The sequence below is a fragment of the Prorops nasuta genome, unplaced genomic scaffold (assembly GCF_024137725.1).
Source record: "Prorops nasuta isolate Cenicafe-Biocafe unplaced genomic scaffold, Cenicafe_Pnas_1.2 PNAS00004, whole genome shotgun sequence".
NCBI classification, from domain to species: domain Eukaryota; kingdom Metazoa; phylum Arthropoda; class Insecta; order Hymenoptera; family Bethylidae; genus Prorops; species Prorops nasuta.
Window position 1 is genome coordinate 273849 of NW_027116801.1, and position 26296 is coordinate 300144.

The following is a 26296-nucleotide window of genomic DNA, read 5'->3' on the forward strand; positions in this document are numbered from 1 at the left end:
TTAGCCCCGACGCCACTGAATCGATAAAAACATCCATCCATCCAATCCTAGACTACCACAGGCTACGCTCTACGCTTTACGAGAATGCGAGATTTCACTTATCGGAGACTCGTTGGTGGATAACTCAATGCCAGACCAGAACACTACCCCCCCCCCCCTTCCCCAAAGAACTAGAAACGTTTATTCCTCTACACGTACATAAACCACCAAAGTCTCTCTTTAGCAAATTTTATCCCCCAGAAACGTAAACCACTGATTCATCAACACTCCACGTGGTCTGAAACTAAAAACAAATCATTCTTTCATTCTATATTGGTTCGAACAACACTTGGAACTGAAAATATATTTCTTTCTCTTCATTTTTCTCTTTATCGCTAGCACCTATTTGTAAACAATGCGTGAATATTATTGCCATTGGTATATCTCGAGATAAGAGAACCGTCCATCTCCAAGTCCATGGATCAGCTGTGTTGCGCGATAATTCGTCCATTCCTCCAGAGCTTTCCATTTGGAATATATTGGAAACGCCGCAGGAAATGTGTGTGACTCGAGAGTTCTTTCTGCTGTGTGGCGTGCAGTATTTGGAGAGCGCAGTGACGCCAACTGGCGAGTCGCGTCGTGCGACTCAAAAAGATGTATGTACACTACGACACGCGACTTGGAAAAGCTGGACCCTGAGAAAAATTCAGAGCGTGGAAACTCGGCAAGAGTTTTTTCTTCGCTTGTAACGCGTGGTATATTTGGATAGGTCTGTCATGCCAACTGGAAATAACGACTCAACTGGAAAGCGACGTTGCGACGCAATCGTTTTATTTCATTGAACGAAAAAAAAAAACGTCCGGCGTCACTGAGAAAACCGTGACTCGAGTAACGCAACTGCATTTTAAACACGTGTACGGGAAACTCTGGGACAGTGACGTCATTTGGAGTGGGGTAGCGTATTGCGCGCTTAAGTTATTCGCTTGTCTCACGTATAGTAGGCTAAAGACTACTAATCCGAGATAAATTCAACTGTAACTTCCTTATCGATCCAAAAGTCATTAGTTTTAATAACCAAATTAGCCATGGAGATGCCAAGGGTTAATACAGTCCAGCTTTCCTACACATGGGATAATTTAATGTAGGCCTCCTCTCCGCACCGATCAAACTAGGTCAAACCTTTGAAAAAGGAAAAATTTGCATCAAAGTGTCTGCCGACTGTTTTATTCTTTAAGCCAGACCTATTGGACCTAATCGCTAATCAAGCCCAGAGTGATCTATGGTAGATTATACAAGTGTATAGGAGAATAAAATTGACTTACCGTTGAGACCATATCTTTCTTGACTTCTTTTCACTTGATCCGAAGACAATCCTTTATCAGGATCAACGTTAAAGTAATTTAAAACTTCGTCCACTGTCTTAGCATGGCCGTCCTCCATGGTTGGATCTCGTTCTTTAAGTCACTTGTCTTCTCGATAGTTGTATCTGTTCATTCACGTAAACTGTTTCTGTAAACAAAAATGAGAAAGAGAAGAAAGAATTAGTTAGTACCTGGAGCTTGCTCGCTACAAGTTGTATATGAATATTTGTGACTGGAACTAGGGAAAATTCACTCTAAACAAAGAACTCTGCATTTCCCATTGGTTCAATCGCAATATAGAAAAGTATGTCACATTTTTATAACACTTGGCATAACAGATTTATAAATACAGCAATATACACGTGTGTTTTTATGGCACAGATATCAGTAAGCATGAATTTCTTTGAAGAAAGAGAGGAGAAAAATAAACAACGTCGTCACAGATATTTTTGCAAGTGGCAAAATTGTGAATAAAATCCATGATAACGATCTAGGTCGATGTTTATTGGATATCTGGAAAATAATGTTCGCGTGCATGGTTGGAGATTTCAAGTCTCACTGTTAACGAAATTAAAAACACTCGTTGACGACGTGTCACAGGTGTGGAATGATACGTGGAAATGATCGTGCAGGACAAAATTCGTCGATGATGATCAGAAGATTTTTCGACGAACAATCGTGCTTAACCGGAGAATGGTGAAACTCACCGTTAACGAGCACTAAAGCACTCGTTGACGACGTGTCACAGCGAGGAATCTCAAGTCACTCGACTTTATTTAGGTTAGCCGATGATGCACACGAGTCTTTCTCACTGTTAGTCTCTCTTTTCTAAAGGAAAAAGCTTAGAACGCAATAATCTCTAGCAATCGCCGGTTAATGAGCAGCTGACGGCGATGTATCACGAGGTAGGACAATCGAGGAACGTCATTTTTCCGGGGCGAGTGAATTTTACTTATAAATGCTACGCTAACCAAAGCTAACCAACCTCCTCTTCCGTAAGACTGACTGACACCAGCGAACGCTAAATCATTGTACGCGCGCGACACCTCGCGGAGTGCGCCGAAACCTCGCGAATCCCAATCGGCGCCAGCGTCGATTCTTCAATTCTGCTCTTCTACAGAAAACTACAAATAACTTGCTACAATTTCAACGATCAGGCGCGTCCTCTCAGCTCTTTTACCCCATTTTCAGCGAAAATCAAGATTCTCCGCTCTACGAGCTTAAATCTCTCTGCCGACTTTTTCGTCCAGCCAGTTTGGCGGCACGGCGCCCGATGGAAAAGAATTTTTACGAAACGGAGAGAAACGTGCATGTGGAGCAACGCCATTGGCTGGAAAACGTTTCTGACGCGTGACGCACTCAGCTATTTTCAGGCTTCTGCTAGGCTATTTCCTTGGCGCGTATTTTAAGACGCTGAAAGGACATCGCTGTATTACCGTTATGTAATAAACGTCTTCCTCGCAAAATCTCTAAGATATCCGAATCTCCGGCGAATCGTCTCAACTTACCAAACGAGTCTCGCATTTTCTCAAAGCTTTTAACGAAAAGCCATTGGAACGATAAACTTTTTTCATCACCGGATGTATGTTACATAAGCACGAAAATATCAATTACGGTGAGGAATTCGCCAAAGCGGAAATCTCTTCAATGTTAAAACGTAAATTAGATCCGAAATTGCTTGAGTGAGAAACAATAGAAATTTATTTCACGTCAACTTGTGGAAGTTGCGTACACTGCGACGGGGTTAGGTTAGGCAAGCGTTTAAAAGCTGAGAGCTCTCTCCAATCAGCAGGGCGTTTTCCTTTCAACCGGAAATTTGAGGATCGGGGCCGAGGTGGCGCGAAACGACGCAAGCTGAGGATGGAATCACTCGGGTAACGAGTGTTTATCGGGAGATAAGAGATTCTCGAGCAGGCGTTGGGGTGCATTAAAAGCTAATTAATTGGTCGTTGCAGCATCGACCATTCCTGCCAGAGGCCGATTTTATTGAGAAAAATCGGTGGTATTGAGAATTTCTGCAAGCTTCCGAAGCCTCGAAGACCGCGAGTCGGCGAGCGGGGAGAGGTTAGGAAGTTGATGGTGGCACGCGCGCAAGTGGTGAGTTTTGTTATATCGGGGGGAGGGGAGTAAAAGACTAACCGTTTCACAAGTGAAAAATCAAATTCTCGAGCGAACAGTCGCTCGTCCGACGGAATCGAGCGATTAAAGCGACACACGAGTGAGCTTGGGGAGGAGCTGGACGGGCTGGTTGAAAATCGGCCCGTCGGGGACGAGTCCGAACGCGAGTTTCAGCTACTCTCGCGCCCGGGAAGCGACTAGCCGGCCAAATCGCGCGTGCCCGAGCGGACGCTTTTAGCACATCACCGACGCGCGATGACTTCCTAATTATTTTGGCATGGATAACAACCAGTCTGTCCTTCTCCGCACCTTTTCCACATTTCTATACTCCTTCCCACCTCCCCGCTGCAATTCTCCTCGGGATCATCCTACCCAGTCAATCCGCACAACCATCTTCGTATTATCATGCATCATCTCCAAAGACTCCTCAAGCACCTAACGCAATATTCCCCAGGATTTTCCAAACCGATTTCCCGCTCGAGCATTTATTTTCGTCGTTTTTCCGCGGATCGACCCTTAAGACATCCGGAAGATTGATGCGTTGATTGATTTATTTTAAGCGTCGGCACGGATCACTCTTAAGCTGATCTTTCCGGCTGTCCCCGGTAGGATGTCCGATTCTTTTTCTTTTTTCTTTTTCCTCGACTACAATCCATCATTCCCTGACGATCCGAGAGGGTCCCCGTAATAACGTTAACGATCTACTAACGCGGGTGAAAAAAGGCTGCTGAGTTATGGGTGAGATTGAAATATTCAACGTATATGTGGCTGGATTAATTTTGAGAAGAAGATAGCTAGTTTGGATTATCGCTATCGGCTACGGTCAACGAATGAATCTATCCTCGATCTCGAACGACTGATATTACACGTATCTTGCTAACGCCACGCGGGTCTTACGTAAAAAAAAAAAAAAAAAAAAAAAAAACTCGCGTGAGAGATTTCAGGAATCTGGCTGAGTGCGATAGATGAATAATCGTGAATTTACCGTAGCTGTACACCAATCTGTGTTAGGATGCAGTGCTGCTCGAATGTGTTATAAAGATAGGAAGCGGCGCATCTTGTTTGTTGGCAAACAAGCGCGAACGAGCACGGTGTCTGTGCGTTACGCGTGTATTGGGGTGAATTCAACCGAGTCGGATCAGCTCTCAAGCCCATATTTAAATCTATAGGATTTCTCTGAGACGGAAAGGTCAATTAAATTAAAGAATTATCAGATCACACATTTCATTATTACATTTAACTGCAGTTGGCACCGGAATACGTATACCAGCCGGATGTGTGGAAAATGAGCCATTTTGCAAAAAAAAATGTGCTTACTCGTTGGTACTACTATTTAAAAACACCGACTCCGATTTATCCGACTAGATCGAACACACACGCACCAACTAATGTCTGACTAGATAGCAAAGTTGAACGATCTATAATCGGTTATGAAATTCCGGACTAAACTCAAAAATATTTCCCATACGCGCAAAGGAGCCATTTAGCCAAAGTCTTTCCCCCGATTTGTATATCCAAATGCGCGCGCGCGCGCGTGCCCGCGGTGTGCGCAGTTCAGCGATGACCCAGAAAACCTAAACGAATTCTTGGCTCTAGAAATTGTGGGTCGTTGGATTTGTGGCAAGGATCGGCTTCTTCTGCAATTCTATCTGGCCACCGAGACGTCTAATTTTGTATCTACGCCGATGCTTCGCGAAATTAATAAAGGAGAGGTCCTCCATTCGTTATACAATCATTGAAGAGGGAGAGGGAGAGAGAGAGACGAATTGAACAACGCTATAATTCACTTTAGTGTGATTCTCGGATAACAGCTGATCGTGATCCGACTACGATGGACTTTTGACGCTGGAAATTTTTTGAACCTCACTGATTTGCGATCGGTTGAATAAAGAAACGGGAAGGAAGAAAAAATAGATGTTTATAGTCGCTTGCCATTGTATACTTCGCTATGAGCATTTCAGTTTCAAAGTACGAGAATACCTACATACGTATTATTGTATCAACAAGCGTGATGTTGCCAAATGTGTACGGGCCGACCATAAATCACTTTTACTACTACTTTTTGAAGATACCCTGTAGCTCCACGACTCTCTTCCCGGATATTGCTCTTTGGACTCTCGTTGTCATCTCCTTTCCATGTTTCTCTCTACCGTCTCGCTTCTTACCTTTTTTTCTTTTTTTAGCCGATCGCACGTCGCGAATAAAAGCAAATGTATTTACGATCGTCGAAAATTTACTTAACAGCGCGATTCGCCTTGGCAAAACATTTAGCACTCGAGCGACATTCTAAAGCTGTTACTTTGGATCGATCTAGCCGATGAAATGTCTACGGGCAGAGATTCGACTTTGTCAATAGTGGAAATGTTCAAGTTTACCCAAAATTCATCTTTTTAAGGCAAATTGTTATCAGTGATCGGTCATAACACGTATACGATTAGGTTGATTCTTTTAGCATTCGATCGATCGATCCACAAACAAGTAGCGTTTGATTGATATACTTTAGCGTCGCAGCACTGTTCTTCTCTCTGTCAGATCTGTTTCTGATGAGCGCGATTGCACTATAATATATAGAGAGAGATTCACACCATACACACTTGCCTATATATATGTACACCTTGTTATGGTTTCAACTTACCGATCAGCTCCTCGGCACGCCTTTGGTAATCCTCACCGGCGACACCGCCTTGTCACTTTGACGCGCAGAGTAGCGGAAGTAAATAAACGAAGAGGAAGTAAAACGATGGTGTAATAATTATAATAATAATAGTAGATAAGAAGAAGAGATGTAAAAAGTCAACACCCGACTAGTATGAGATTACTCCTCCGTGCACATGGTTGAATCGCATTTGTACTTTACACGAAGGGTGGCAGATCGGAGAAAGAGAACTAAAAACACACAAACATTCAAATGGCAACGCCTGCGCTGCTGAACCAAACGAAGCGCCGAACTCTGTGGAAAATCGCTTAAATAGTCCGTAGGCGGCGCTACCTGACGGCCAGACGGCGAACCAACCAACTCTGGCCGAAAGCCAGTGATCCCGGCTAGTGGCTACACTACAAAACACACCACTGCCTCTTCTTCTTCTTCTTCTTCTTCTTCCTCCTCTAACTTTTTTTCCAAGTAAGTACAACCTTCCAAATTACCAAGCCAACTCTGAAAATCAACTAGAAACCAATGTACCCGACGATTCCTAGTCAGACGCGAGAGATAACCTCTGATTCCTAACTTATTATTGTCAATTTCACCGATTCGAACGTCCTCTCGTCCGATATCCCTCCGGCGGCCATCATAGTTTATCCAACCAGTGTCACAGCAACCTTCCCTACCTCACCTTATTATTCACCGTTGATTTATTTTCTTTCTAGTGCGCACCAATTCGATAATTATCAAAGTTTCAGACAGCTCCACGGAGAATTGATTATTTTCTCAATGTTTTGTATGGCTATTGGTACAATTTTCCTACGTTTTAGAGCACTTTTCCTAACCGTGCACCAAATGTCGAAGAAGCGAGGCTGATTGGAAAGAAGAAAATATGAAGAAAAAGAAGGATAATCGGAGAAGGTCAACGGCCTCAAGTTTTACGCGAATTCTAAATACATTTAATGTATGTACGAGCGTCTCAGAGCCATCCGCTATATATTCTGCCGAGGAAATGTCTCCGCCACCAGTTGTCCGATCCAGATGGCCAGATTTCTAGCTCGACTCATACCCTTGGACGAGCTATGCTTCGGCCTAGCACAAGCTCAGGAATTTATTTCGCACACTGGCCTAAATCCTGCGATTCGCCAGAGGCGAAACGACAGATGCAGCGCTTAAGAATTTTCTCATCGTTGGTCCGTCTTCAACCCTTTGCCTTACGATTTAGGCTGCGCATCGAGTGCAGCACAGAGCATATAGTTTATGTCACGTTTCTTACGGCTTGTGTGGGTACGCGATACGCATTCAGCATAGATAACATGTGCAATTCGATCGGAACGCTGCATTAATTTTTGGCGAAAAATATACTCGTATCATTGATAGGTCATCCAATCATTTAACGTTAGGTCGAACAAACGAAGCTTTGCTAAAGACACAGACTGAATAAATGTGCAAGGTACAATTTATTCAAGAGAGAATTGTTCGGTTTCATTTGGTTTAACGAAAATAGGGCAGCAGGAACGACGATTGTTCGGATTTAGGCCGATTGATATCACTGCGTGTGTCTCACACGGTATTGCGAACGAAATGTTTCGTGTTACGATTAATGTGTATAACAGTAAATCAAACGCTATGTTTAATTGGCAAATTCGATTAGTTTCCTAGGAGGCGGTTGGAGGAACACCTGCAGTGCTGCTGGAGTATGATTAAAAAATATTGTCGAGAACGAGAAATATTCGACTGTTCGGGGCAGTCGAGAAGCTCGCAAGCTGTATAGGAATTGGCTATATATGCGAGGTCCCCGTAAAAGAGTCTGCGCTATCAGCACACTCGCTCATTATGCCACACAAAAATAGACGCCTTTATTTCGTCGCTTACTTCAACCGTAGTTCGAAGCATGGGGTTATTTTTACCAAAAACCTAAATGGTTACGTAAAAGCTGACGGGTACATATCGTATTGGTGAACGTCATTATATACGAGAAGCTTACGAGCTTCTTGTACAAAAGCTTCGTGTAAAAGGCGGCCGTCTTTCGCGGAAAGATGCAGCGGAGGGTTCGCTGACTCGAGTATTCTTAGTGTTGACAGGTCTTTCCAAAATCAAAGCAGAGGACGATCATCAATAAAACTTTGACGCACGTGCACTTTCTAATACTCCATTCTGCTCCTACGAACGCGTTAACCGAACAATATAGCCTCGTATATCTTCCTTTTCAATTAGCCGCAACCATTCTCAAAGCGATGTCGATCTGAAAATATTTTCAGCAATTTCCCAAATTTATTGCACACTAAATCATTCGTCGACGTCCAATTATATATTAAGCTCTTCTTTTCTAATCCCTATCGAAAGCGAAATCTTATCCTCTCTTATACTTGTCGAACGTTGCAATCGTGCAGCAGACTTTTAATATTTTTGGTATTTCGTTAATTTTTGTACACGACACTGAATTACCTATAGGATCCCTTCTCGCTTTAGATGGAAGATTCTTCATTATGAGAGCAAAATGACAATAATATCTCAAAATAATAATACCTCTATACATACGTATATATATATGTGCATGTACCAGATGAATCGATGTGCTGTTAGCGGTAAAATCCAACGAATGGTATATATATATATATATATATATGGCTAAGTAGGAAGATTGCACTTTGGTTTATGGAATCGCGACAATGTGCACTCGAGTGTGAAATAAGGGTCGTTCGCATATAAAAAAAGTTCTGAATGCTCGGACGCTTGTTATTATCGCGGCAAAGTTATACTCTTGCACATTTGTCAAACAGCCTCTGCGTCAAAGTTTAAATTTGCTTGTAGCGGAGCTTTCTTTTATCTTGTCAAGCGCGAGTGACACTTTGCGGTCAAATGCGTAAGCTGACTTTGAACTCATGAAAATCAGTGATATATAGGATGAGTTGATTGATTTGGTTGGATGAGAGAAAAAGATTGATCGCGCGGCTACTTTATATACGCATTCGAGACTGCAAAATTGTTGAAACGAGTCGATAGTTTTGCGTTAAAGGGGTATAGGTATACGTGGCAGCGTATATGCGCATATGTATGTATATAGCATATGCTTAAGCGCGATAAAATAAAATTAGAAACTCCCTGGCCTTTGTACGAAAAGATGATATTATTTGCTGGTTTCTACGCTGCCTGGTTGTCCCTGCCAGGCGTTATTGCCGCTTGTGTATCGAGAATAGAAGTGCCATACGGGCTGTGTTTCTCTCGAAATGTCTTCGGATTCTCGCTCGATTTTCTTCTGCATCCTCCTCCTCCTCCTCAACGTCATCGTCATCGCTCGCGCGGCCCAGAAAAAAATCTCTGTTATGACAATCGCGGCGCGTATCGACCTTGCGCGACTTTCCACGCACGCACTCAACAATGATGGATCTCCGAGTTTTGCAGTCTCCAATCTGCCGGCCCCGAGGAAAGAAAAAAATTATTTCAATCCTGAGACTAAGAAAACAAATATCGCTCTTGACTTTGTGCCTTCGGCAATTTATCGTCTTATTTCCCGAAATTTCTAGCGGGAATAATGAAGAAATAAATAGAAAAAGCGTATTTACGAAAGAGAGAGAGAGAGAGAGAGAGAGAGAGAGAGAGAGAGAGAGAGGAATGGAAACTGTCTATTTATAAAAAGAAATTTATAGAATTTCAGATAATTCATATTTCATCGGATTGGAATGCGTCTGTGCTGTTGCAAAAGTATATAATCACGGTGGGCGATATTGAGAAAAAACGGGGCGCCATTTGCATCGTCGCGCTTATATCGAAGGTGTGTATAATACGTCGGTGTATGTATACATACGAACATACGTCGCGGGTCTGTCGCTGTGTTCACTGTAAAAGCAAATTTATTACGATAATGGCGGCGCGAAGAAGCGCATCGACCGATCGACAAATGCCGCGCGAGGTTTGAAAGATTTTTAAGGCTAATCCCGTCTTCCCGTGTTTCTTGCACTTGGTCGATCGCGCCCCTCCGTCCACGGAAGCATATCCGAATGACGGACAGCCGATGACAGAAACATCATCATTTACATGGAATAAAGAGCAGTCGTGCTGGAACAAATGTACGCAATGAAGAAACACTTTACTCATCCCCCATTGCAATTTCCATAGCGTTTCCTCGCTTCGCCCTAAGATAAATAGAACAGCCAAACATTCTCCCGGCTCGTTAACGCGTCCGAGCAACACCAACATAGCCGCGCGCGAATAGTTAAATTTTACTCGCCATCCGCAAAGTAGCCATAGAGGTCTAACGCGGAACCCCATCATCGGGCATAATCGTCTTCATGGCTAACAAAGTCTTGGACGTCGTCCAACCTGTTGCACACATATCCTGAATTACGGCCTCTGCACATATATATTTTCTTATTAATGTACTTCCTGTAGCGTGAAAATGTTTCCCTCCAAAATTAATGTCCGCTCATCCCTACTCTTCCTCCAATCGGAACGAGTCACGTGCGTGACGTCACCGAGAGCTATGTTGCGCTCACGTGACCAACCTAACCCCTCGTATGTACCAGCTCTCTTCGCTTCATCTCTCCTAGCCTAGAGTCTCGACCATCTCGACTGGGCTGGTCTGGTACATACCAGTAGCTTCGCCAAAACCGAGAGGATCGATGCAATTGTATGCGGTGTGTAATATTTATACTTTGAAGCAAATTACACGGAAAACATCTGCAGTTAATAATGGAGGCAAAGTTTGCTTACTTAAATAACATTCCTGCCCATAATCTCCATTGGTCCAGTCCATTACTTACATAATGCATCTGGCATCTGGGTTAGCGGATGAAATTCAGAAATAATGTTGCAGCGAGGTTCTGGGGGGTGTTGGATGACTCGATGACGTCACGATGACGCTTCCAAGCTGTCTGATTGAAAACCGTCAAGCCGAGTCTCCTCCACTCGACTTGACGCGTTTTGCCGTTGCGCCGCATCTCGTCATTATAGCAGAGTGACGCAAGTATGTATGTACATGTGCTGTAATACGACATGTAGAGCGTACTGCGTATGTATACCATGTACACACCAGAGTCGGAGACGGAAAAAAGTCTCGATGCACCAAGCACATTCAAAGATTCTCTCACGTATATATATATATATATTATCAGAGACCCAAGGAAATCTCGCGAGAAAAATGCCCGAACGTCTAGAAGACATATTTCAAAAGCCTTGAAGAATGGATTTGGAGATCGAAACTTTGGATTCTGGACGAATGTTGAAAGAAATGTTGATGTTAGACTCGAGAGGTTAGGAATGGCGATGAATGGAGGAGGGGTGGCACATACCCCATAAATAAATTCTCTAGTGCACGTCGCGTCTACCTCTCGACAACATACACACACAGTTGGGTCGACGAACGGAAGAGTCAAGCCAAAACAGCTAATTTGGCGGCCATGGCCAAAGTCTTTTCCTTTCTCTGCTCGAATCAGCCGCGAGGCGAGTCTTGAGAATTTCGTCGGAGATCCCTATAGGTAAACAACTCGATTCTCGTACAAAATAGCACTGTGCCACTCTGCAGCTGCACTAATTACATAAATCTGCAATACAGCAACGTCTCGATATACGTGCAGGGTAACATCATTCAACGGCTTTTGGGCTCGGGGCTGATAATTCGCGATTGGTCTTAAGCAAAAACTAAAAATACATGGGACCCGATGAACGGCCAACTGGGCCAGTGAAGTAACAGTGGCTCAACGTCCCAAATATAGTACTGCATCTACATAGGCGTAAACTTGGCATCTCCGGCGACACGGACAACTGTTACATCCGTATAATAGTATCTGACAGCATGCTTCCTCTCGATGACATGCCTTTTGATCCTCGAGGCTCCTATTCCCCCTATAGGCTGTAGTCTGCTGAACCATTGGCTCGTGCATGCCATCGGCTTTTAAAAAGCTCTGCGAGATCCATTGGACGTTGGCGTACGAAACGATCGGATCGGCGGAGGGTTATATAGCTCCGATCAATCACGCAGAAACCGACGAGGAAAAAGACAACGGGAGCCGCGCGTATAATATATTATTGGCTTTGATATAGAAAATTTGACATTGTGGTGAGTCCGGTGATAATGCCGAGGGGTGTACGAGAAAAAACGAGGATTGAGAGAGGGATTTATAGATTCAATGAAAAAGTTGGCAAACGGAAGAAAACTCGTAGTCGTATCCCGGGGCTGAGAGATGCCAAGAGGGTTGCGGTGCAGGCGCACGGGGCAGGTATTGTCCGCCGTCTTAAATTATTCGCTATTCTCTAGCAAGAGAATCTTTGGCATGTTTCTAGCGGCGCGACGTCGAGAAAACGCAGAAAAGTCTCATCTATCATGTCGAAACGCGTAACGCAAAAATAGGCGCAAGGATGGCACGAAGGTCGTACTTGGCTCGTGCTTTTCCAATTTCTCTCTAGCATTCGCGAGGCGAATCCAAGCTAAGGGTCGATCGCGTATCAAGATCCACCTGTGACGCGGAGTGCGGACCACTCTTTTCCTCGACATTATCCACTTGCAACACTCTGTCTGTACATCTCTTTTCCTTAATGACCGCGTTGGAAGAATCATGTTCCGCGTCTAACGATCAGATATATGACCTCGGGAAGGTTCTTGCCTGCACGTTCCTATAGACCCTATTAGACACGCGCACAATGTTTTTCACACTACCCGTGCGACTTGGGGTGTCTCTACGATACTATATATATATATATAAATAACCTAAGTTGTCGTTTTTCAGAGACCATATACAACATCCTTGTTGAGGCGCTTTTCTGCACGGAGGACCGTATATTTATAATTTGTCGCGTTGGTGCAGTAGACGTTGGATTATTTTTGTTATTATCTGCAGACGTAATGTCTGCAAGCGCGTCGAATCAAAATTAAAGCGATATAGATAGAACGAAGATTGGAGCAATATAGGTATGTAAGGAGGAATCGGGGAAGAATCCAAGGAGCAGCGCTATTATGGCCGGTCAAGCCTACGCTCTAGGCCAGGGGCTAGGCTAGGCTATTTCGGCTGTGCAGCTTATGGACCGAAATAGTCCTACGATGATCGAGAAATCGCTGGGTCTCTCTTGTTCACGAGGACTACACGTTCCTCGATTCTCGCATTGGCGCCTATCTATACGCTTATACAACTCTTCTTCAATTCCATGCGCTACCGCTCTCTTGCACATCTCTCATCCTTACACTATGCCCATGCCCATACATAACCAATAAATTTATATACGTATACCCTATAGTATATATATATATATATGTCTTTTTTCAACCACTTTGAGCATGCACTCGTCAGTCAAGTTGAAAATTTCTTGATTTTCCCCTAAAAATGAGAAACGAGGAGGAGAGAGGGAATATAGGGGAGATTGATAAAAGAGTGATCAACTCGCTTGGCGATTAATCGTGGCCACCTACGCAGAAGCGTAACTCTCCTAGGAATCGTAGGCTTCTTGGTCGTCGGATCAGTTATTTCCATCGCTAGATGCGACAGGTGCTCTGCCAGCTCTTCAAGATCCTACAATCAAGGATTTCGTAATCGAGGAGAGAAACTCCAAGGTATTTTCAATCGTTCGGCCTCTGCCAGTTGCACTCTGGCGGGGGGAGGGGGGGCTGGCGCCCCTCGTTCTTCTCGTCTAGGAGAGGGGGCCACCGGCCAATAGGTGAAGGTAAACTGTTTTGCTAAGTTTGCTGAATATACATATTTCTGCCAACTCCATCGCTCAATCTCCACCGTCCACGCGGACGGCGGAACTTACGATGAGTCTCTCTCTCTCTCTCTCTCTCTCTCTCTCTCTCTCGGGCAAACATTGGACGCCCCTTTGAATCCTTCAACACATATTTTTTCTTTTCAATGAAACGCTACAGTTTTCACAGCGAGGAGACTACATATATATATATATATATGTAGATGTAAAGTGAGAGACTCGTGAAAGAAGAAAAGGGGTTAAATGGTGGTCCTACGCCATTGGTTATCCAGCCAAATTTTACTCATATTTATACTCGTGTATAATTCTTAATGGTTTCTATTTAATTCGTATACAGGGTGAAGGCTTTACGAAGGGGAGGATTTTAAGAATTGAAAAGGACAAAGAAACAATAATTTGTAAAAGAGTTATTGGACGAACGTTGGGTGATTGATAGAGAACACGCGTGACCTCTCCGGTTTAGCACGATAGCATAGGAAAAGAAGAGGGAACCACCTCGAAAACTCCACCTGCCATCGGACACCAGTGCGACCAGGCCGATCGTCCGGCAGGACGCCCACACGAATTGCTGCCGCGTTATTTCGAGTATTTTGGCCTTGGGTGTCGGCCAGAGAAAACTTTTGAAATATCGGGGAACACTGCGACTCTTCCTCGCTCCTCAGGAAAACCTTCTTGCGATCGATCCACCGTACTTCATTTGCTCAAACAATATTTCTCCGTATAAGCACCACTACTCTCCCCGACTTATTTCCTCCTCTCTCTCCATCCATCTATTGCATGTACACATCTCTTTCTTTCATCCTCCCTCCCTCCTACACACACACACACACGCATATTTACTTTTTCTTCTTACCATACTTTCAACACACAAACATAATATTTTTATCCTTATTTTTTTTCTTCTACTATTTTTATCCAGCTTTTTCTGTATTGATTTTATGTCTCGTTTCTTTATTTTGCCCCGCGCGTTACTTCCACCTCCGACTTCTCAAGATCACGATCCCGGCGAACGGTATATATGTATACGAACGTCTCTCACAATCAAAGCAGAAATTAAGCATAAGATTTTATTTCAGCCTATAAAGACTATATGTTATAATTTCGTAATAACGCCGCAGACCAAACTTGTAACGCGCGATAGAATTTTCGCACAGTCTGCCAAAACTATCAATAAAGCTCCGGACGCGCTATCACGTGAAAACCGCAAATTTTGTTCCGAAACAATGCGCTCCTTCGTTTGAATTTCTCTCGTAGCGAGAGTTAATTATTGGTTGGTGAGTCTTTTTTTCTTCTTTGTATCACATACGCTTTGTAAGAATGGGAATCGCGCGCGAGTCTAGCAAGGGCGAGAGATACCAATTGGGGAAACTTTCTTTAAAACTGTTGCACAAATTTTGTTCCGTTAAAATATGACCTTTGAACTTGAAACCATTCGAGTGGCGAAATGGTCGTTCGATCAATTGTATTTATAGCCAATGATGCCTATAGTGATAATTATATTAATCAATACTCACTGTGACACACCTGCATTCAAGTTTATTCACTAATCCTCTTGAAATTATAGTAATTATAGGAAAGTCCCGGGAGACAAAAGCGTAACCCAGAAATTTTCCACAAAATGTTGGATGACGTCAAAAGCGTGTTAATACTTGGCACGAGCAGTCCGTGACGAAGTTTGACGAAAAGACGTTTAAACGGAAAAAATATTGTGGATGGACATGCGTGGCGATTGACAAACTATCGTGGAAGGGATAATTGGATTTTTCGAAAAACATTGGCAGTGAAAAACACTTCCTCCACTGTTTTCCAGCCAATTGGAATGTGTGCCATATTAATTTATAATAATAATCGTTTATATAAAATTTTCACTCACAATCTTAACATAAAGCAAACTACCGGAAAGAAGATTTGAGGTACTATGATTCCATCGGATGAAAGAGTACCCAACCATATTACAATAATTATTCGATATTTGATCATACAAAATTATATAAAGCTCGTATAAAGTCAATAGTTTAAAACAAAAAGTCAGTTGAATAAAAAAATCTTGGTATAAGCTCTCTCCTCTTACTATTCCAGCTTTCTTCGACTAGTCTATGCCATCTTAGGAATTTTTTGCTGTGTCATGGCGAAAATTACCCCTCCGGCCAGGATCAAACCACAGCTAAAAATCAATCAATTGCATTTTATTTCTGATCTATATATACGTATCTTTCTTTTTTTTTTTTTTTTTTTTCATAACTATTATGAGTGTTACAGCAATCCTGAATCATCGTTATTTAATGCGACGTTATATGCCTGCTTAACGATAATTGGCATGAGGAACAAGCACTTATATATATAAGTGAGATAAGTCAGTGTCAATTCTTTCAGGCTCTGTTAACACAAGTTAAGTTGCTAGTATAACATTAATTTCTTTGACATAATGCAGAACACTAGTTTACCAAACGCGAATCGAACTAGAGCCAGCATATCGGGAGATCTTCAAAATTCAAGTTGCATCATTTAATCGTAGAATAAATCCTTCTTGAATAGTGTTTGAAATATATACACAAAAATAAAATACTAATTTTATCTGCTTGCAAAATAGATAATTAATAAGATGAAGAGGCTTACCATATTGCTATATTTTTAACAAATGGTGAATGTCGATACACCCTGTATGGTTCTATATAAAGTTCTTTACTATTTTTGAAATGTTTCAATATATCACGTGCGCTGAAAGGAAAATTTATTGCATTTAATAATGAGTGGATTAAGTTATAATGGATTTTATGTAAATACTAAAAATAATGTGTTACAGGGTTTGAAACTAATGAATAATCTATAGGATTCTGGGTCATTTGCCTATGAATATTTTTAGTTCGATTCTTGATTTTTTTTTTTAACAAAGTGCGTACACGATTAATGCTCATCACTATAATTCAGCTACACTTCATAAAACCTGATTGATAAATTTAAGGAAAAGCTTTGAAAAAGGAAGACCAATCTTATGGGAAATATTAATTAGTGGAATTGAAGAGACTCGACTATTGGTTGACCGTACAATAAAAACAAGTGCAGCGATAGTAGAAATTTTTAGGTGCAACGACGACCATACGTGGTTGCCCTTGGATAACATCCAAAATAGTCCCACCACCTTGTCTCGGAACAGCTTTATACTAAAATACCAACTGCGTATTTAATACCTAATTATACTTATTGGATCTGCATAGCGTAAAACGAGAATTTACAATATTCCTTTAATAAATTACGTAATCAATTGCACAATGCTCGAATCCATTTCAAACATCAAGCTTCTTCTCTACTTATTCTGTACTTTTTCTTTGTCAACTCAGTGAACTGTTAAAATATTTAAAGTAATTTTCTAGACGGTTCAGCCTTCTATTCAAAAACTGACTGATTTAGTGGTTTCAAAGAAACTTTTTCAGCATTTAGGAGATACGAATTTATGCTTAAAATCTTAGGACAACCGTGTCGCCTTAAATATATGTTATGAGTTTATTTTATTAACCCGATTTCTGAGCTGCATACGTCATATAGCGTCAACACCTGTTACCTGTCATGCTGATGCATCGCAAACAGAATGCACATGCGCTGCACTGCCTGACGCATACAAACAAGTCAGAAGCTCAAAGAGATCTCTTAAAAAGTTATGTGCAAATGTCAACAGTCCCATTATTAGAACCGTCACATCAAAACGTAATTAAGAATTATTGTGAAACGAGATGAAAAGCTTCAGGACGAACCTTCTGTGATTGGAAACGGCTAACAAAGCACGATGCTTAGCCAAATATCTCAGGTCCACTGTTCCGAATGCCGAAAGCTTCTCGGCTGCCTGGAAAGAAGAAGATCGCTCAGTCTTTATCGAATAGGTCATATTCCGCTACATCAGTATTTATTTATTAACCTGATAAATCGTAGAGTTGGGAACCAAAAATTTTATATGCAGCCATTCTGGACGCTTCACTTCCGGGTCCGGACCGTCCAATTTCTTATTATGAATAATAAACATTTAATTGGACTTTTATTTTTTTTATATAATTATAAATGTTTTCTTTTAATTGTTTCATTAAATAGATTTTACCAGATAATTTACACTAGCGCGCATTAGATTGACGCAATTTTCAAAAATCTTCACGCCGCTCAATAGCTCTTTTGTCGTTAAAATTTTTTGTTGGTAACCACTGAAAATTGATGGAACTTATTCAGTAAAATTGTTTAATCGATTTATATATGTAGACTAATAAATGTCATATCTAACGATCCAAATTTTCTTATCGCAAAGAGATGCGCCATACAGACGAATACAGATCCAGCTAAGTAAGAGTCCCATCCTGCATTGTGACAAATCTGAAGGCCTAACATTTTTGATTAATTTCAAATAAAATTTCTATAGTAGCTAAGCAGAATTAATTGTCAGAATGCTATTACCTGAATCTGAAGGATTAAGCAGTTTGACACTTGGTGTATTAAACACTAAATATTTACCAGGCCCATTTTGGAAATATTCATAGAGCCCACCTAGTGAGTTAATATTCCACTTTTCTAAAATAACAAAATGAAACAATCTCAAAATTGCAATTGAACCGGTAAACTAACAAGCATTACCTGTCTTTGTAAGAACCTCTCTTAGTTCGTAACTTAAATGTTTTGTATCATAAATAGTTGGAAACAGCTGATTTATAGTTTTTTTAAATTCTCTATATGTATCTAGAATAAATATAGTTACTAAAGGAAAAGAAAAATAAATATATGATTATTGTGCTATTATTACTTGGCAAAGGTTTGTAAAATTGTTGATACATATAAATTAAATCCACGAATAAATTATGACCAATAATTGGCTTTTTCAACATTGTTAGACATTCAAAAACTCTTGAGAATCCTAAATAATACTCAAACAGCTTATCATCTAACAAATTTTCTTCTTTCTCCAAAGATTCACGTACATCAGCTTTTACTTTAATCACAGTAACCTGTAAGGACAAACAGGTCAATATTTTCAAATGCAAAAGAATAAATGATTTTAAAATTGCTTCAGTAGCCTATATATATATATATACAAAATTGTCTCCGGAAATTGTCCAAACATCTTTAAAACGTATCCTTAATTCTTTCTCCAGTAGATATTGCATAACAACTGAGGAAGTAGGTATGTTAAGTTTATCTAAATCACTTTTGCTGCTCCTTAAGAAATCCTGTACATTTGAGCATGCTATTTTAACATTGTCTATGTCGTAAAATGATGCATTATCCTTTATAATGGTATATAACGATCCACTTTTTATTAATTTTTTCAACTTATCTTGATCAGGTTTATTTGCATAAGTTATTCCATCAGAAAGTGCCTACATAAAGGAATAGTTGAATTTTTAATATTTTGCTCTATAGATTGATAAGAAAATAATAATGACTTTTACTTTATTAAAGTCAAAATTGTTTTGAGTGAGAAATTCTAAAGCCTCAATTTGACATTGAAAAGTTCTATTTTTCATTGGTAAACTCCTAGGAACTAATGAGAAGCAGAAAGTCTCTGCAAGAAATTGGTTGTTCTCAATGTGCTTAAATGTTGTGATTCCCACTTGAAGTATTATGAATGGTTCAATGTTTTGTTTAATCTTGTAATATCTATCATCAGGACTGTCAAACAAGCTGTAACAATTTTCACAACAATAATTTGTATATTTAACAATGCATATTGAAAAGACCGCAAGTGATAGAATAAAGATAACCTATTTTTAAGACCATCGCTTGATAATAATCCTGTAAATTCATTGTCAATAGCAATGAATTTCGCATCCTTCAAAGAAATTAATATTTCTGGATACAATTGATCGAAATTATATTGAATCACTTCTTTCATGATAAGCAATAATTATTTTTAAACCATAGGCACCGTGCACGAAATACAACGTTAATGAAGTGAGTGAGGATCGCGAGGATGTGTCTGGCTGGATGTATCGCTGTGTGGCCGCGGTAGCGTGCTGCAGCTTGTTCTGTGTGTGTATGTAGCACGTGAAAAGCGGTGAAAAACTTGCCAACAGCGCTGTCTATCGTTAAATGTTTGCAGTTTTTCACTGTGCACTCCACATACATACGTATGTGTATAAAGCAGAATATTTATTTTCACTTCTATCGTTGTATTTCGCGCACGGTGCATACCTATATGTATGTATGGTGCCTACACATACAACTGTACCAACATGTACTAGCACGCGTTTCCACGTTCTTCTGTTTTTAATCTATTTAAGAATTGGTAGACCACAATAGGATTCCACCTTAACTATTCTCTGCCCCAATGAAAAAAAAATCTGTTAGAAAAACAAGTTTAACCTAAATACCTATGTATATTATGAAAATGAATAACAAGGCAAATTTTGAGTGTCAGCAAAGACCTCACATTGTTTTGGTATGAATTTCGTACGTTTTATTTCAAAGCATATACAAAAAGTTTTATAAGAAAATTGCCTTTGATAAATCAGTAGATTTATAATCTATTTTATATATACTACGATAACTAATTTCAATTTTTTAATAAATATTCTTAGTAAATTTTCTTTTCAAATGTCTCGATGAAGTCTCTTTCTTGATTGATTCAGTTAAATAGAGCTTATATAAGTTCTTCATCTGTACTTAGCTGAGACACTGATTCACTCTTGAAGTGTAAAAGTAATGTTACTAATTCTGGTCGATCTTTAAAATGCTGATATATTTTTCAGATTTGACAGGTTTACCAAATTTTTTATGCTATTTCCTAAATTTAAGCATGGTTTATTTATTTTTGTGTCTAATGAAAATTGAAGAAATCACAAATAATTTCAGGTTTCTTTATAATCTAGCTATCAATAGCTGATTATTTTTTCATGAGAATTTATAGATTTACTACACTTTTGAGACCTATTAAGATAAGCAGATCATGAAACTATATATTGAAAATATCCAATACTTTCGATGTTTGGATCAATGTACAAATTATCACTTACTGCTTATGGCTAAAAAGAAGACACTATGCTTAACAACTTATAATTAATAGTTTGGGCCTTATCATACCAATGTTGGACGAATATGCACAAAAAAATGCATATAATCATATAGGTATTTGTAATCACTGTGGTTGTTACCTTTATATCTAATAAGAAGTAGAATAAAGAGTAACATTACAACACGAAGAGAAAAATATATAATATACACACTCACAGTTAATTGACTTACAAAAATACTTGTATCCTATATCATTTGATAAATGCTCTATTCAAAACATAAAGTAAATGGGCCTACTTTGGATTTTATCTCGAACAAATTTCATTTATCCAGCAAACATTTTTGCAGAAATCACAAACAATAATAATAATTAAATAACTTAGAATTGAATGGCCTTAATTTGAAAAAACAATAAAGGAAATTGCTTTTTTACAAGAGATCTAATTGACAGTTTTCTTAAAATCTACTTCTTTAAATTGGAAAAATATTGTATAAAAGCTCTATTTAGGTAATAATTATAAATATTTATTCTCATGAAAACACCTTATCAATTATAGTCACGCTCTATAATCAAGATGAAATTTGACTTCTAAATAAGAGGTACAAATTGATGCTCTTCAAATGATCCAACAGTATAGCACCAATTGCTGCTTTCTTTTGCTTTTTCATACTTAATAACTAAATATGAATCAGAGGAATGAGTGATTAATTATTCGCTTAATAGCACAAGCATTTTAGTCTTCGATGCATGTAACTTATCGATAGATCCTAATAATATCAGGAAGCAGTTTTTGATTGAAAGATTTTCACCAGTAACCCCTCGAGGCTCGATTGACGAGGTAAAAATATCCAAAATCGATCATAAATGCATAGTTATTTTGGATGGACCAATTTTACTTAATATCTACATATATTCATGTTTTGCTCCTTTCAAAATAAATTAATATTCTTAACTATAAACAAAATGGCAAATCAAAAGTTGAAAAATTTAGTAAATTTTTCTGAACTTTGTTAACTGGGTTCTTTTCTGTTGTTAAGTACAAATCATAAGTTAAAGCATTTATATTCAACATAGCAGATGTGACATGACCGTCAAAACTTTGCAAAATGAATTAGTTGTTGCAAAATTTTTTGGTAAACAGTGTAGGTTTTAATCTGCTCTTCAATCATTGTATATAATATTACAATTTATAGTAGTTCATATTGGGACTTGCCATACGAAATGGAGCATGTCGAATTTGAGAAATTCGATGACGGACTCTTAATCGGCGCCCTAAGAGCTACCGGGAATCAAATTTTTCGAAAACTGTTTTAGCTTTTATACTTTAGGTTCGCAATTTTAAAATTCAAAGCTCCGATTATAACTTGGTAATAAATGACCCAAAAAAATTCCAGATATCAGATTTCAAGAAGATCAATGGTGTTTTCACCGATTTTCTCTATAAAGAAGTGTGTTACACGTCCTCTCGACAATCAAGGGGCTAATGATTTATTAAATAATTAAAACTTAATTTACAAATCAGATCTATTGTTAACTTCAATTAATATTTAATCATGCTAGAAATATGGCATTACTGATAGCTGATTCTATAAAGACGTTTTAGAATGTTTTTATCTTTAAATATAAAATATAGAAAGAGTTTGGGTATACTGGAATGTAAAATATACTGTTTTGCTACTACGTAACCCTGTTATTCATTATCGTCACAATAGCACCATATAAATTATTGTATCCTAAAAACATTTATTAATCTAGGGAAAAATAGTGCTTTTCGGTGATTTTCACCAGTTGATGGGAAAGTAGTAGTCATAAAAGTTTAATGAGAGATTGCTAAAAATTATCAACATTATTCTGGAAGATTAACAATTTTATCACCTAAATTATACTCTGTTCTCGTTCTAGTTTAAAATACCTAGGCTATAAATGCTTATGTCATGTGGAAGATGAAAAAGTAAAAAGTAACTATAAAAATCTGAGCTTTTATTAAGCTTTGAGATTCATTTGAGATTCTTAAAAACGTCTTTGGAACCAGTCAATATAGAATCAGACTAAAATCAGTAAATAAGGAAACAATAGTAAAACTAACTGAGTACGCTTTATGTACACTTATTAACATTCTTCTTTCTAGAAGTATAATATCCTATGTTCCTCCCGCTTCTTTTATTAAGTATCGCCATTCTTCTCTCTGTATGAATTTGATAATTACAGGGAAGATTTGGAACATTCAGTTTCTCCCATATTGCATACATATTTGAAATACTAACTTTGTGTGCCGTTATTATTTCACTAAGTACGCAAGGCTCCAGCTTACGTGGCAAATAACTAAAGCCGTTATGGTTTATTGGACGTACCTCGGCCTTTTTCGCGCAAAGCCCAGTAATATAAACATCTTCTAAATGTAGTAGAGGTGTAGCTAATGCTGCTTGGTATAGCTTCCTCGCAACGTCTATACTCATTACGTATCCTGTGCCAGACAAGTAATTGGGATAGGTTCTTCCTGAGTACATATATTTTGGTGTATACCTAATAAATCAAATTAAAATAACCGTGTATTTATAACCTGTTCCAATATATATAAATAACTTTTACCATTTATTTTTTGGATCAGATATTGGTTTGGCATTGCAGATTAGTGAGCCTAGTAGTGTTCCAGTAGTCGGAGATCTTGATTGTAAAGTTTTTACTAAATTTGGAACATTAACAAACATGTCATCATCAGTTTTCATGATGTATTTAACTTGATTACAATTAGCTGTGACCCATTTTAACATCATAACAGATTTTAGAGTTAAATTATTATATGTATCATAAAAACTTTCTTGAATAATATCATTATATTCTGAATTTTCTTTAACTACTTCTTCCTAGAAAAAAAAAAAAAATTAGAATTAATACATTTAACTTAATGATAATTATAAAAATAAGAAGAAAACACTTACATTAAGTGTTTCGTTGTCACTCAACCCTAACAAAAATGCTATTTTGACAGTAGAGTTATATAAAGTATCTAAGCTATCTTTATTAGCCCATGTATTTCTAATGGCTGCCCTTGAATTTTTGTTAGTAATAGAAGAGCAGATTACTATCAGTATATTTGGTGAAGATGAACAAATAGAAACTGGGTTCAAAATCGATGTTACATTTTTTGGATGTATATATGCGCATAAGTCCCTTGATTTATTATAAGCCCATCCAGACAATTGTGCTAAAAATAAAAGTTACATCCATAATGAATAAAATTGCATTACAGTACAGCATGAAATCACAAATCTAATGCACTAGTAAAAGTACCAAATAGCTCTATTGCCGAGGAATACTATTAAACGTGATCTATTATCTACTGATATTATTTTTAGCAGTTGGTAAGTTTTGTTTTTTCTAGCTAAATCAGTTAATGTAAACTATGTTTATATATTATTTTTGAATACCCTTAAAGACAGACACTGTTATTGATTAATGAGCGGTAGCAGTAGATAAAGTTAATGCTTCAGAAAATGTCCAAAAAGCAGGTTGCAATGTTAGTCAGCCCATACCTACAATTATACCCATGGTAGACCCACCAGACGGCACAATGGAAGAAGATGTTTCTCCAATGCCTAATAACGTTCCTTGTGCCGAATGATACGCAGGAATATAAAGTAAGCCTAATATGGCCAGAATGATAAAACCTAATACCAATCTTTGCATAAAGGACAATTTTGTTTTTATGCTTGTATTATTAATATTACTGGTAGATGGCAATTCCAAAGGCAACAATTGTAAACGATCCATCTGTAAACTGAGGAAAAACCACAATCAATTATTATGTAACAACAGAATTCGACGCAAAACCAATTCAAAGAAAAGCCGAATATTTATTGTGACAGGCATGAAATCGGTTTTTATAAGCATTTCAAAAAAAGAAATACCTGTCCTTTACAAATAAGCTTGGTGCTTTATTAATTCTTTCTAAGTCTATCAAGGTTATAGTTGTCTCCTTTTACCTCTTGCTATACCAAATCATATCTAGCCTCTATTAGGTCTATCAGTTTTAGCCGGGCTTTCTGCACTTTCCGTCTTTTTCAGAATGTCAATCCGTTATGAGACATTACGACAGATACATTGAAAGTGTAGAAAGAACAGCTAGGATCAACAAACAGTTTATTGCCCAAAACAATAGTTAGTTATTTAAGATTAATAAAATATATATATATATATATATATAGTAAGTAACAAAACAATGAAAAAGTTGTTTCATAAGAATTTCCATTAATTAATTGAGAAATAACCGAAGGGGGACTTTAATGGAAAAATGGAGCACAGTTAGCTATAATTGAAAAAAAGGGCATAATTCAATTGTTATTTTAAACCAACCTTGTTTACTATCCATGAAAAATTGCTTTCAGCACTTCTCTTCTGGGCACTTGAATAATTAATGTAAAAATAAAATGGTCATTGCTGTTGTTTGTACTCGACTCGAGTGGCATTTTCCTGAGATGTATAGCACATATTTAATTAATCCTTATTAGCCATCAGGGATAGCGAAAGAAATCCTATACTTAATGCTAATGCTGCAGTTTGCGTACTTGCGTTACATTGCGAGCTATGGAAAGGTTACGTTTGTTACTCTTGGAGCTCGGGGGATACGTCGTCGTTCGGTTACGGCATTTAATGATGTATATGTATACTACTACATATGTAGTACAATACATATATAGACATTTTTTTATTAGTTCACTTTGAATACCACCATCGCAGCTGGAACATTCGGTCATTCAATTTTTGCTCTGAATATATGCAGAATAGCCGGACACACGTACACTCTGAAAGATTTTTATATTCTGTCAAATTACACAAAAATTAGTTAAATTTACCAAAGTCTTAACACTAAAATCAATTTGATGTTGTTCGATTGTTAAGAGACGTGCGGAAAATGTGTGCATAATCAGAAAAATGAAACAATTTCTCTTAAAAATAATTTAAATTAATTTACACATAATACATAAATTGTTTACCTTAGCGACTATCAGGCAGCGACATTTGCACAAGCTGGCCAAGCTGCTAATCTGAATAATCTGCTAATTACGTCATAGCCCTGCTACCGTCTATATAAAAAAAGAACCACATGTCAAAAAAGGTCGGTAATATAGATTATTACCTTCCCCCTCCCCCCTTCCAAGTCCACCATCATCCATCCCCCGCGCCCCCCGAGATAGTTCTACCGATAAAAAGGTAGTGGCTGAGGGGGTGGTGTGTAGGAGGGGGACTCGTGGGAGAGAGAAGGAAAAAAAAGACGGGAACAATGGAACGATCTCTTTTTTATCAATCACAGATATAGCATTCGAACACTTTTTTTGTTGTTGTTAATGGGGGGGGGGGGGGTATGATTATTACCGACAGCAAAATGGGGGGAAGCTCTGCAACTGGTTTCTTGTGGCGTGGTGGCGCTCCAAGTGCTGCGTGTTCGCCTTTTTGGCTGTGACGAGTCTGTCGCGTTGGGTGCTCGCGCAGTGATCGCCAACATGCCGTTCCCGCTGCGCG

The 26296-nt window shown here is 38.8% G+C and overlaps 3 protein-coding genes across 14 annotated transcripts in view; all 3 read right to left on the reverse strand.

The window, feature by feature from the left end:
* The window catches only part of SERCA (ATPase sarcoplasmic/endoplasmic reticulum Ca2+ transporting SERCA), a 37892-nt gene extending 31508 nt beyond the window's left edge, over window positions 1-6384 (reverse strand). For 6 of the 8 annotated variants that reach the window (XR_010822519.1, XR_010822518.1, XM_066726107.1 and 3 more), the window contains exons 1-2: window positions 6094-6384; window positions 1302-1488 (exon numbers count right to left, since the gene is read on the reverse strand). Coding sequence is in view for 6 of the 8 variants with exons in the window: in XM_066726107.1 (XP_066582204.1) it covers window positions 1302-1419 (118 nt within the window). In the remaining 2 variants the exon portion in view is untranslated. Of the gene's footprint in view, window positions 1-1301; window positions 1489-2047; window positions 2316-3479; window positions 3632-6093 lie in introns of those variants that run through there. The other 2 variants (XM_066726105.1, XM_066726104.1) reach the window with 2 other exon arrangements.
* A 9235-nt stretch (window positions 6385-15619) lies between these two features.
* LOC136772481 (pre-piRNA 3'-exonuclease trimmer-like) lies at window positions 15620-20077 on the reverse strand. 2 transcript variants are annotated; one of them, XM_066725493.1, is made up of 12 exons: window positions 19527-20076; window positions 19215-19446; window positions 18858-19142; window positions 18569-18770; window positions 18403-18504; window positions 18226-18339; window positions 18056-18152; window positions 17879-17978; window positions 17702-17785; window positions 17541-17629; window positions 16408-16509; window positions 15620-15955 (listed from the first exon to the last, which is right to left on the reverse strand). In XM_066725493.1, the coding sequence occupies exons 1-12, from the start codon at window positions 19655-19657 to the stop codon at window positions 15886-15888; spliced, it is 1608 nt and encodes a 535-aa protein (XP_066581590.1). In that variant the 5' UTR covers window positions 19658-20076; the 3' UTR covers window positions 15620-15885. The 2 variants fall into 2 exon arrangements, with proteins under 2 accessions (XP_066581590.1, XP_066581591.1); XM_066725494.1 differs by lacking the exon at window positions 15620-15955 and adding an exon at window positions 16014-16317 and having other exon boundaries at window positions 19527-20077.
* A 118-nt stretch (window positions 20078-20195) lies between these two features.
* On the reverse strand, window positions 20196-26273 carry LOC136772506 (beta-1,3-galactosyltransferase 1-like). 4 transcript variants are annotated; one of them, XM_066725531.1, is made up of 7 exons: window positions 26150-26273; window positions 25771-25860; window positions 25342-25578; window positions 25130-25246; window positions 23716-23981; window positions 23366-23640; window positions 20196-23299 (listed from the first exon to the last, which is right to left on the reverse strand). In XM_066725531.1, exons 4-7 carry the CDS (start codon window positions 25143-25145, stop codon window positions 22873-22875), a joined length of 984 nt encoding a protein of 327 aa, XP_066581628.1. In that variant the 5' UTR covers window positions 25146-25246; window positions 25342-25578; window positions 25771-25860; window positions 26150-26273; the 3' UTR covers window positions 20196-22872. The 4 variants fall into 4 exon arrangements, with proteins under 4 accessions (XP_066581628.1, XP_066581629.1, XP_066581627.1 ...); XM_066725532.1 differs by having other exon boundaries at window positions 25315-25578; XM_066725530.1 differs by adding an exon at window positions 24337-24554 and having other exon boundaries at window positions 25130-25578.
* Between the last annotated feature and the right edge of the window lie 23 nt (window positions 26274-26296).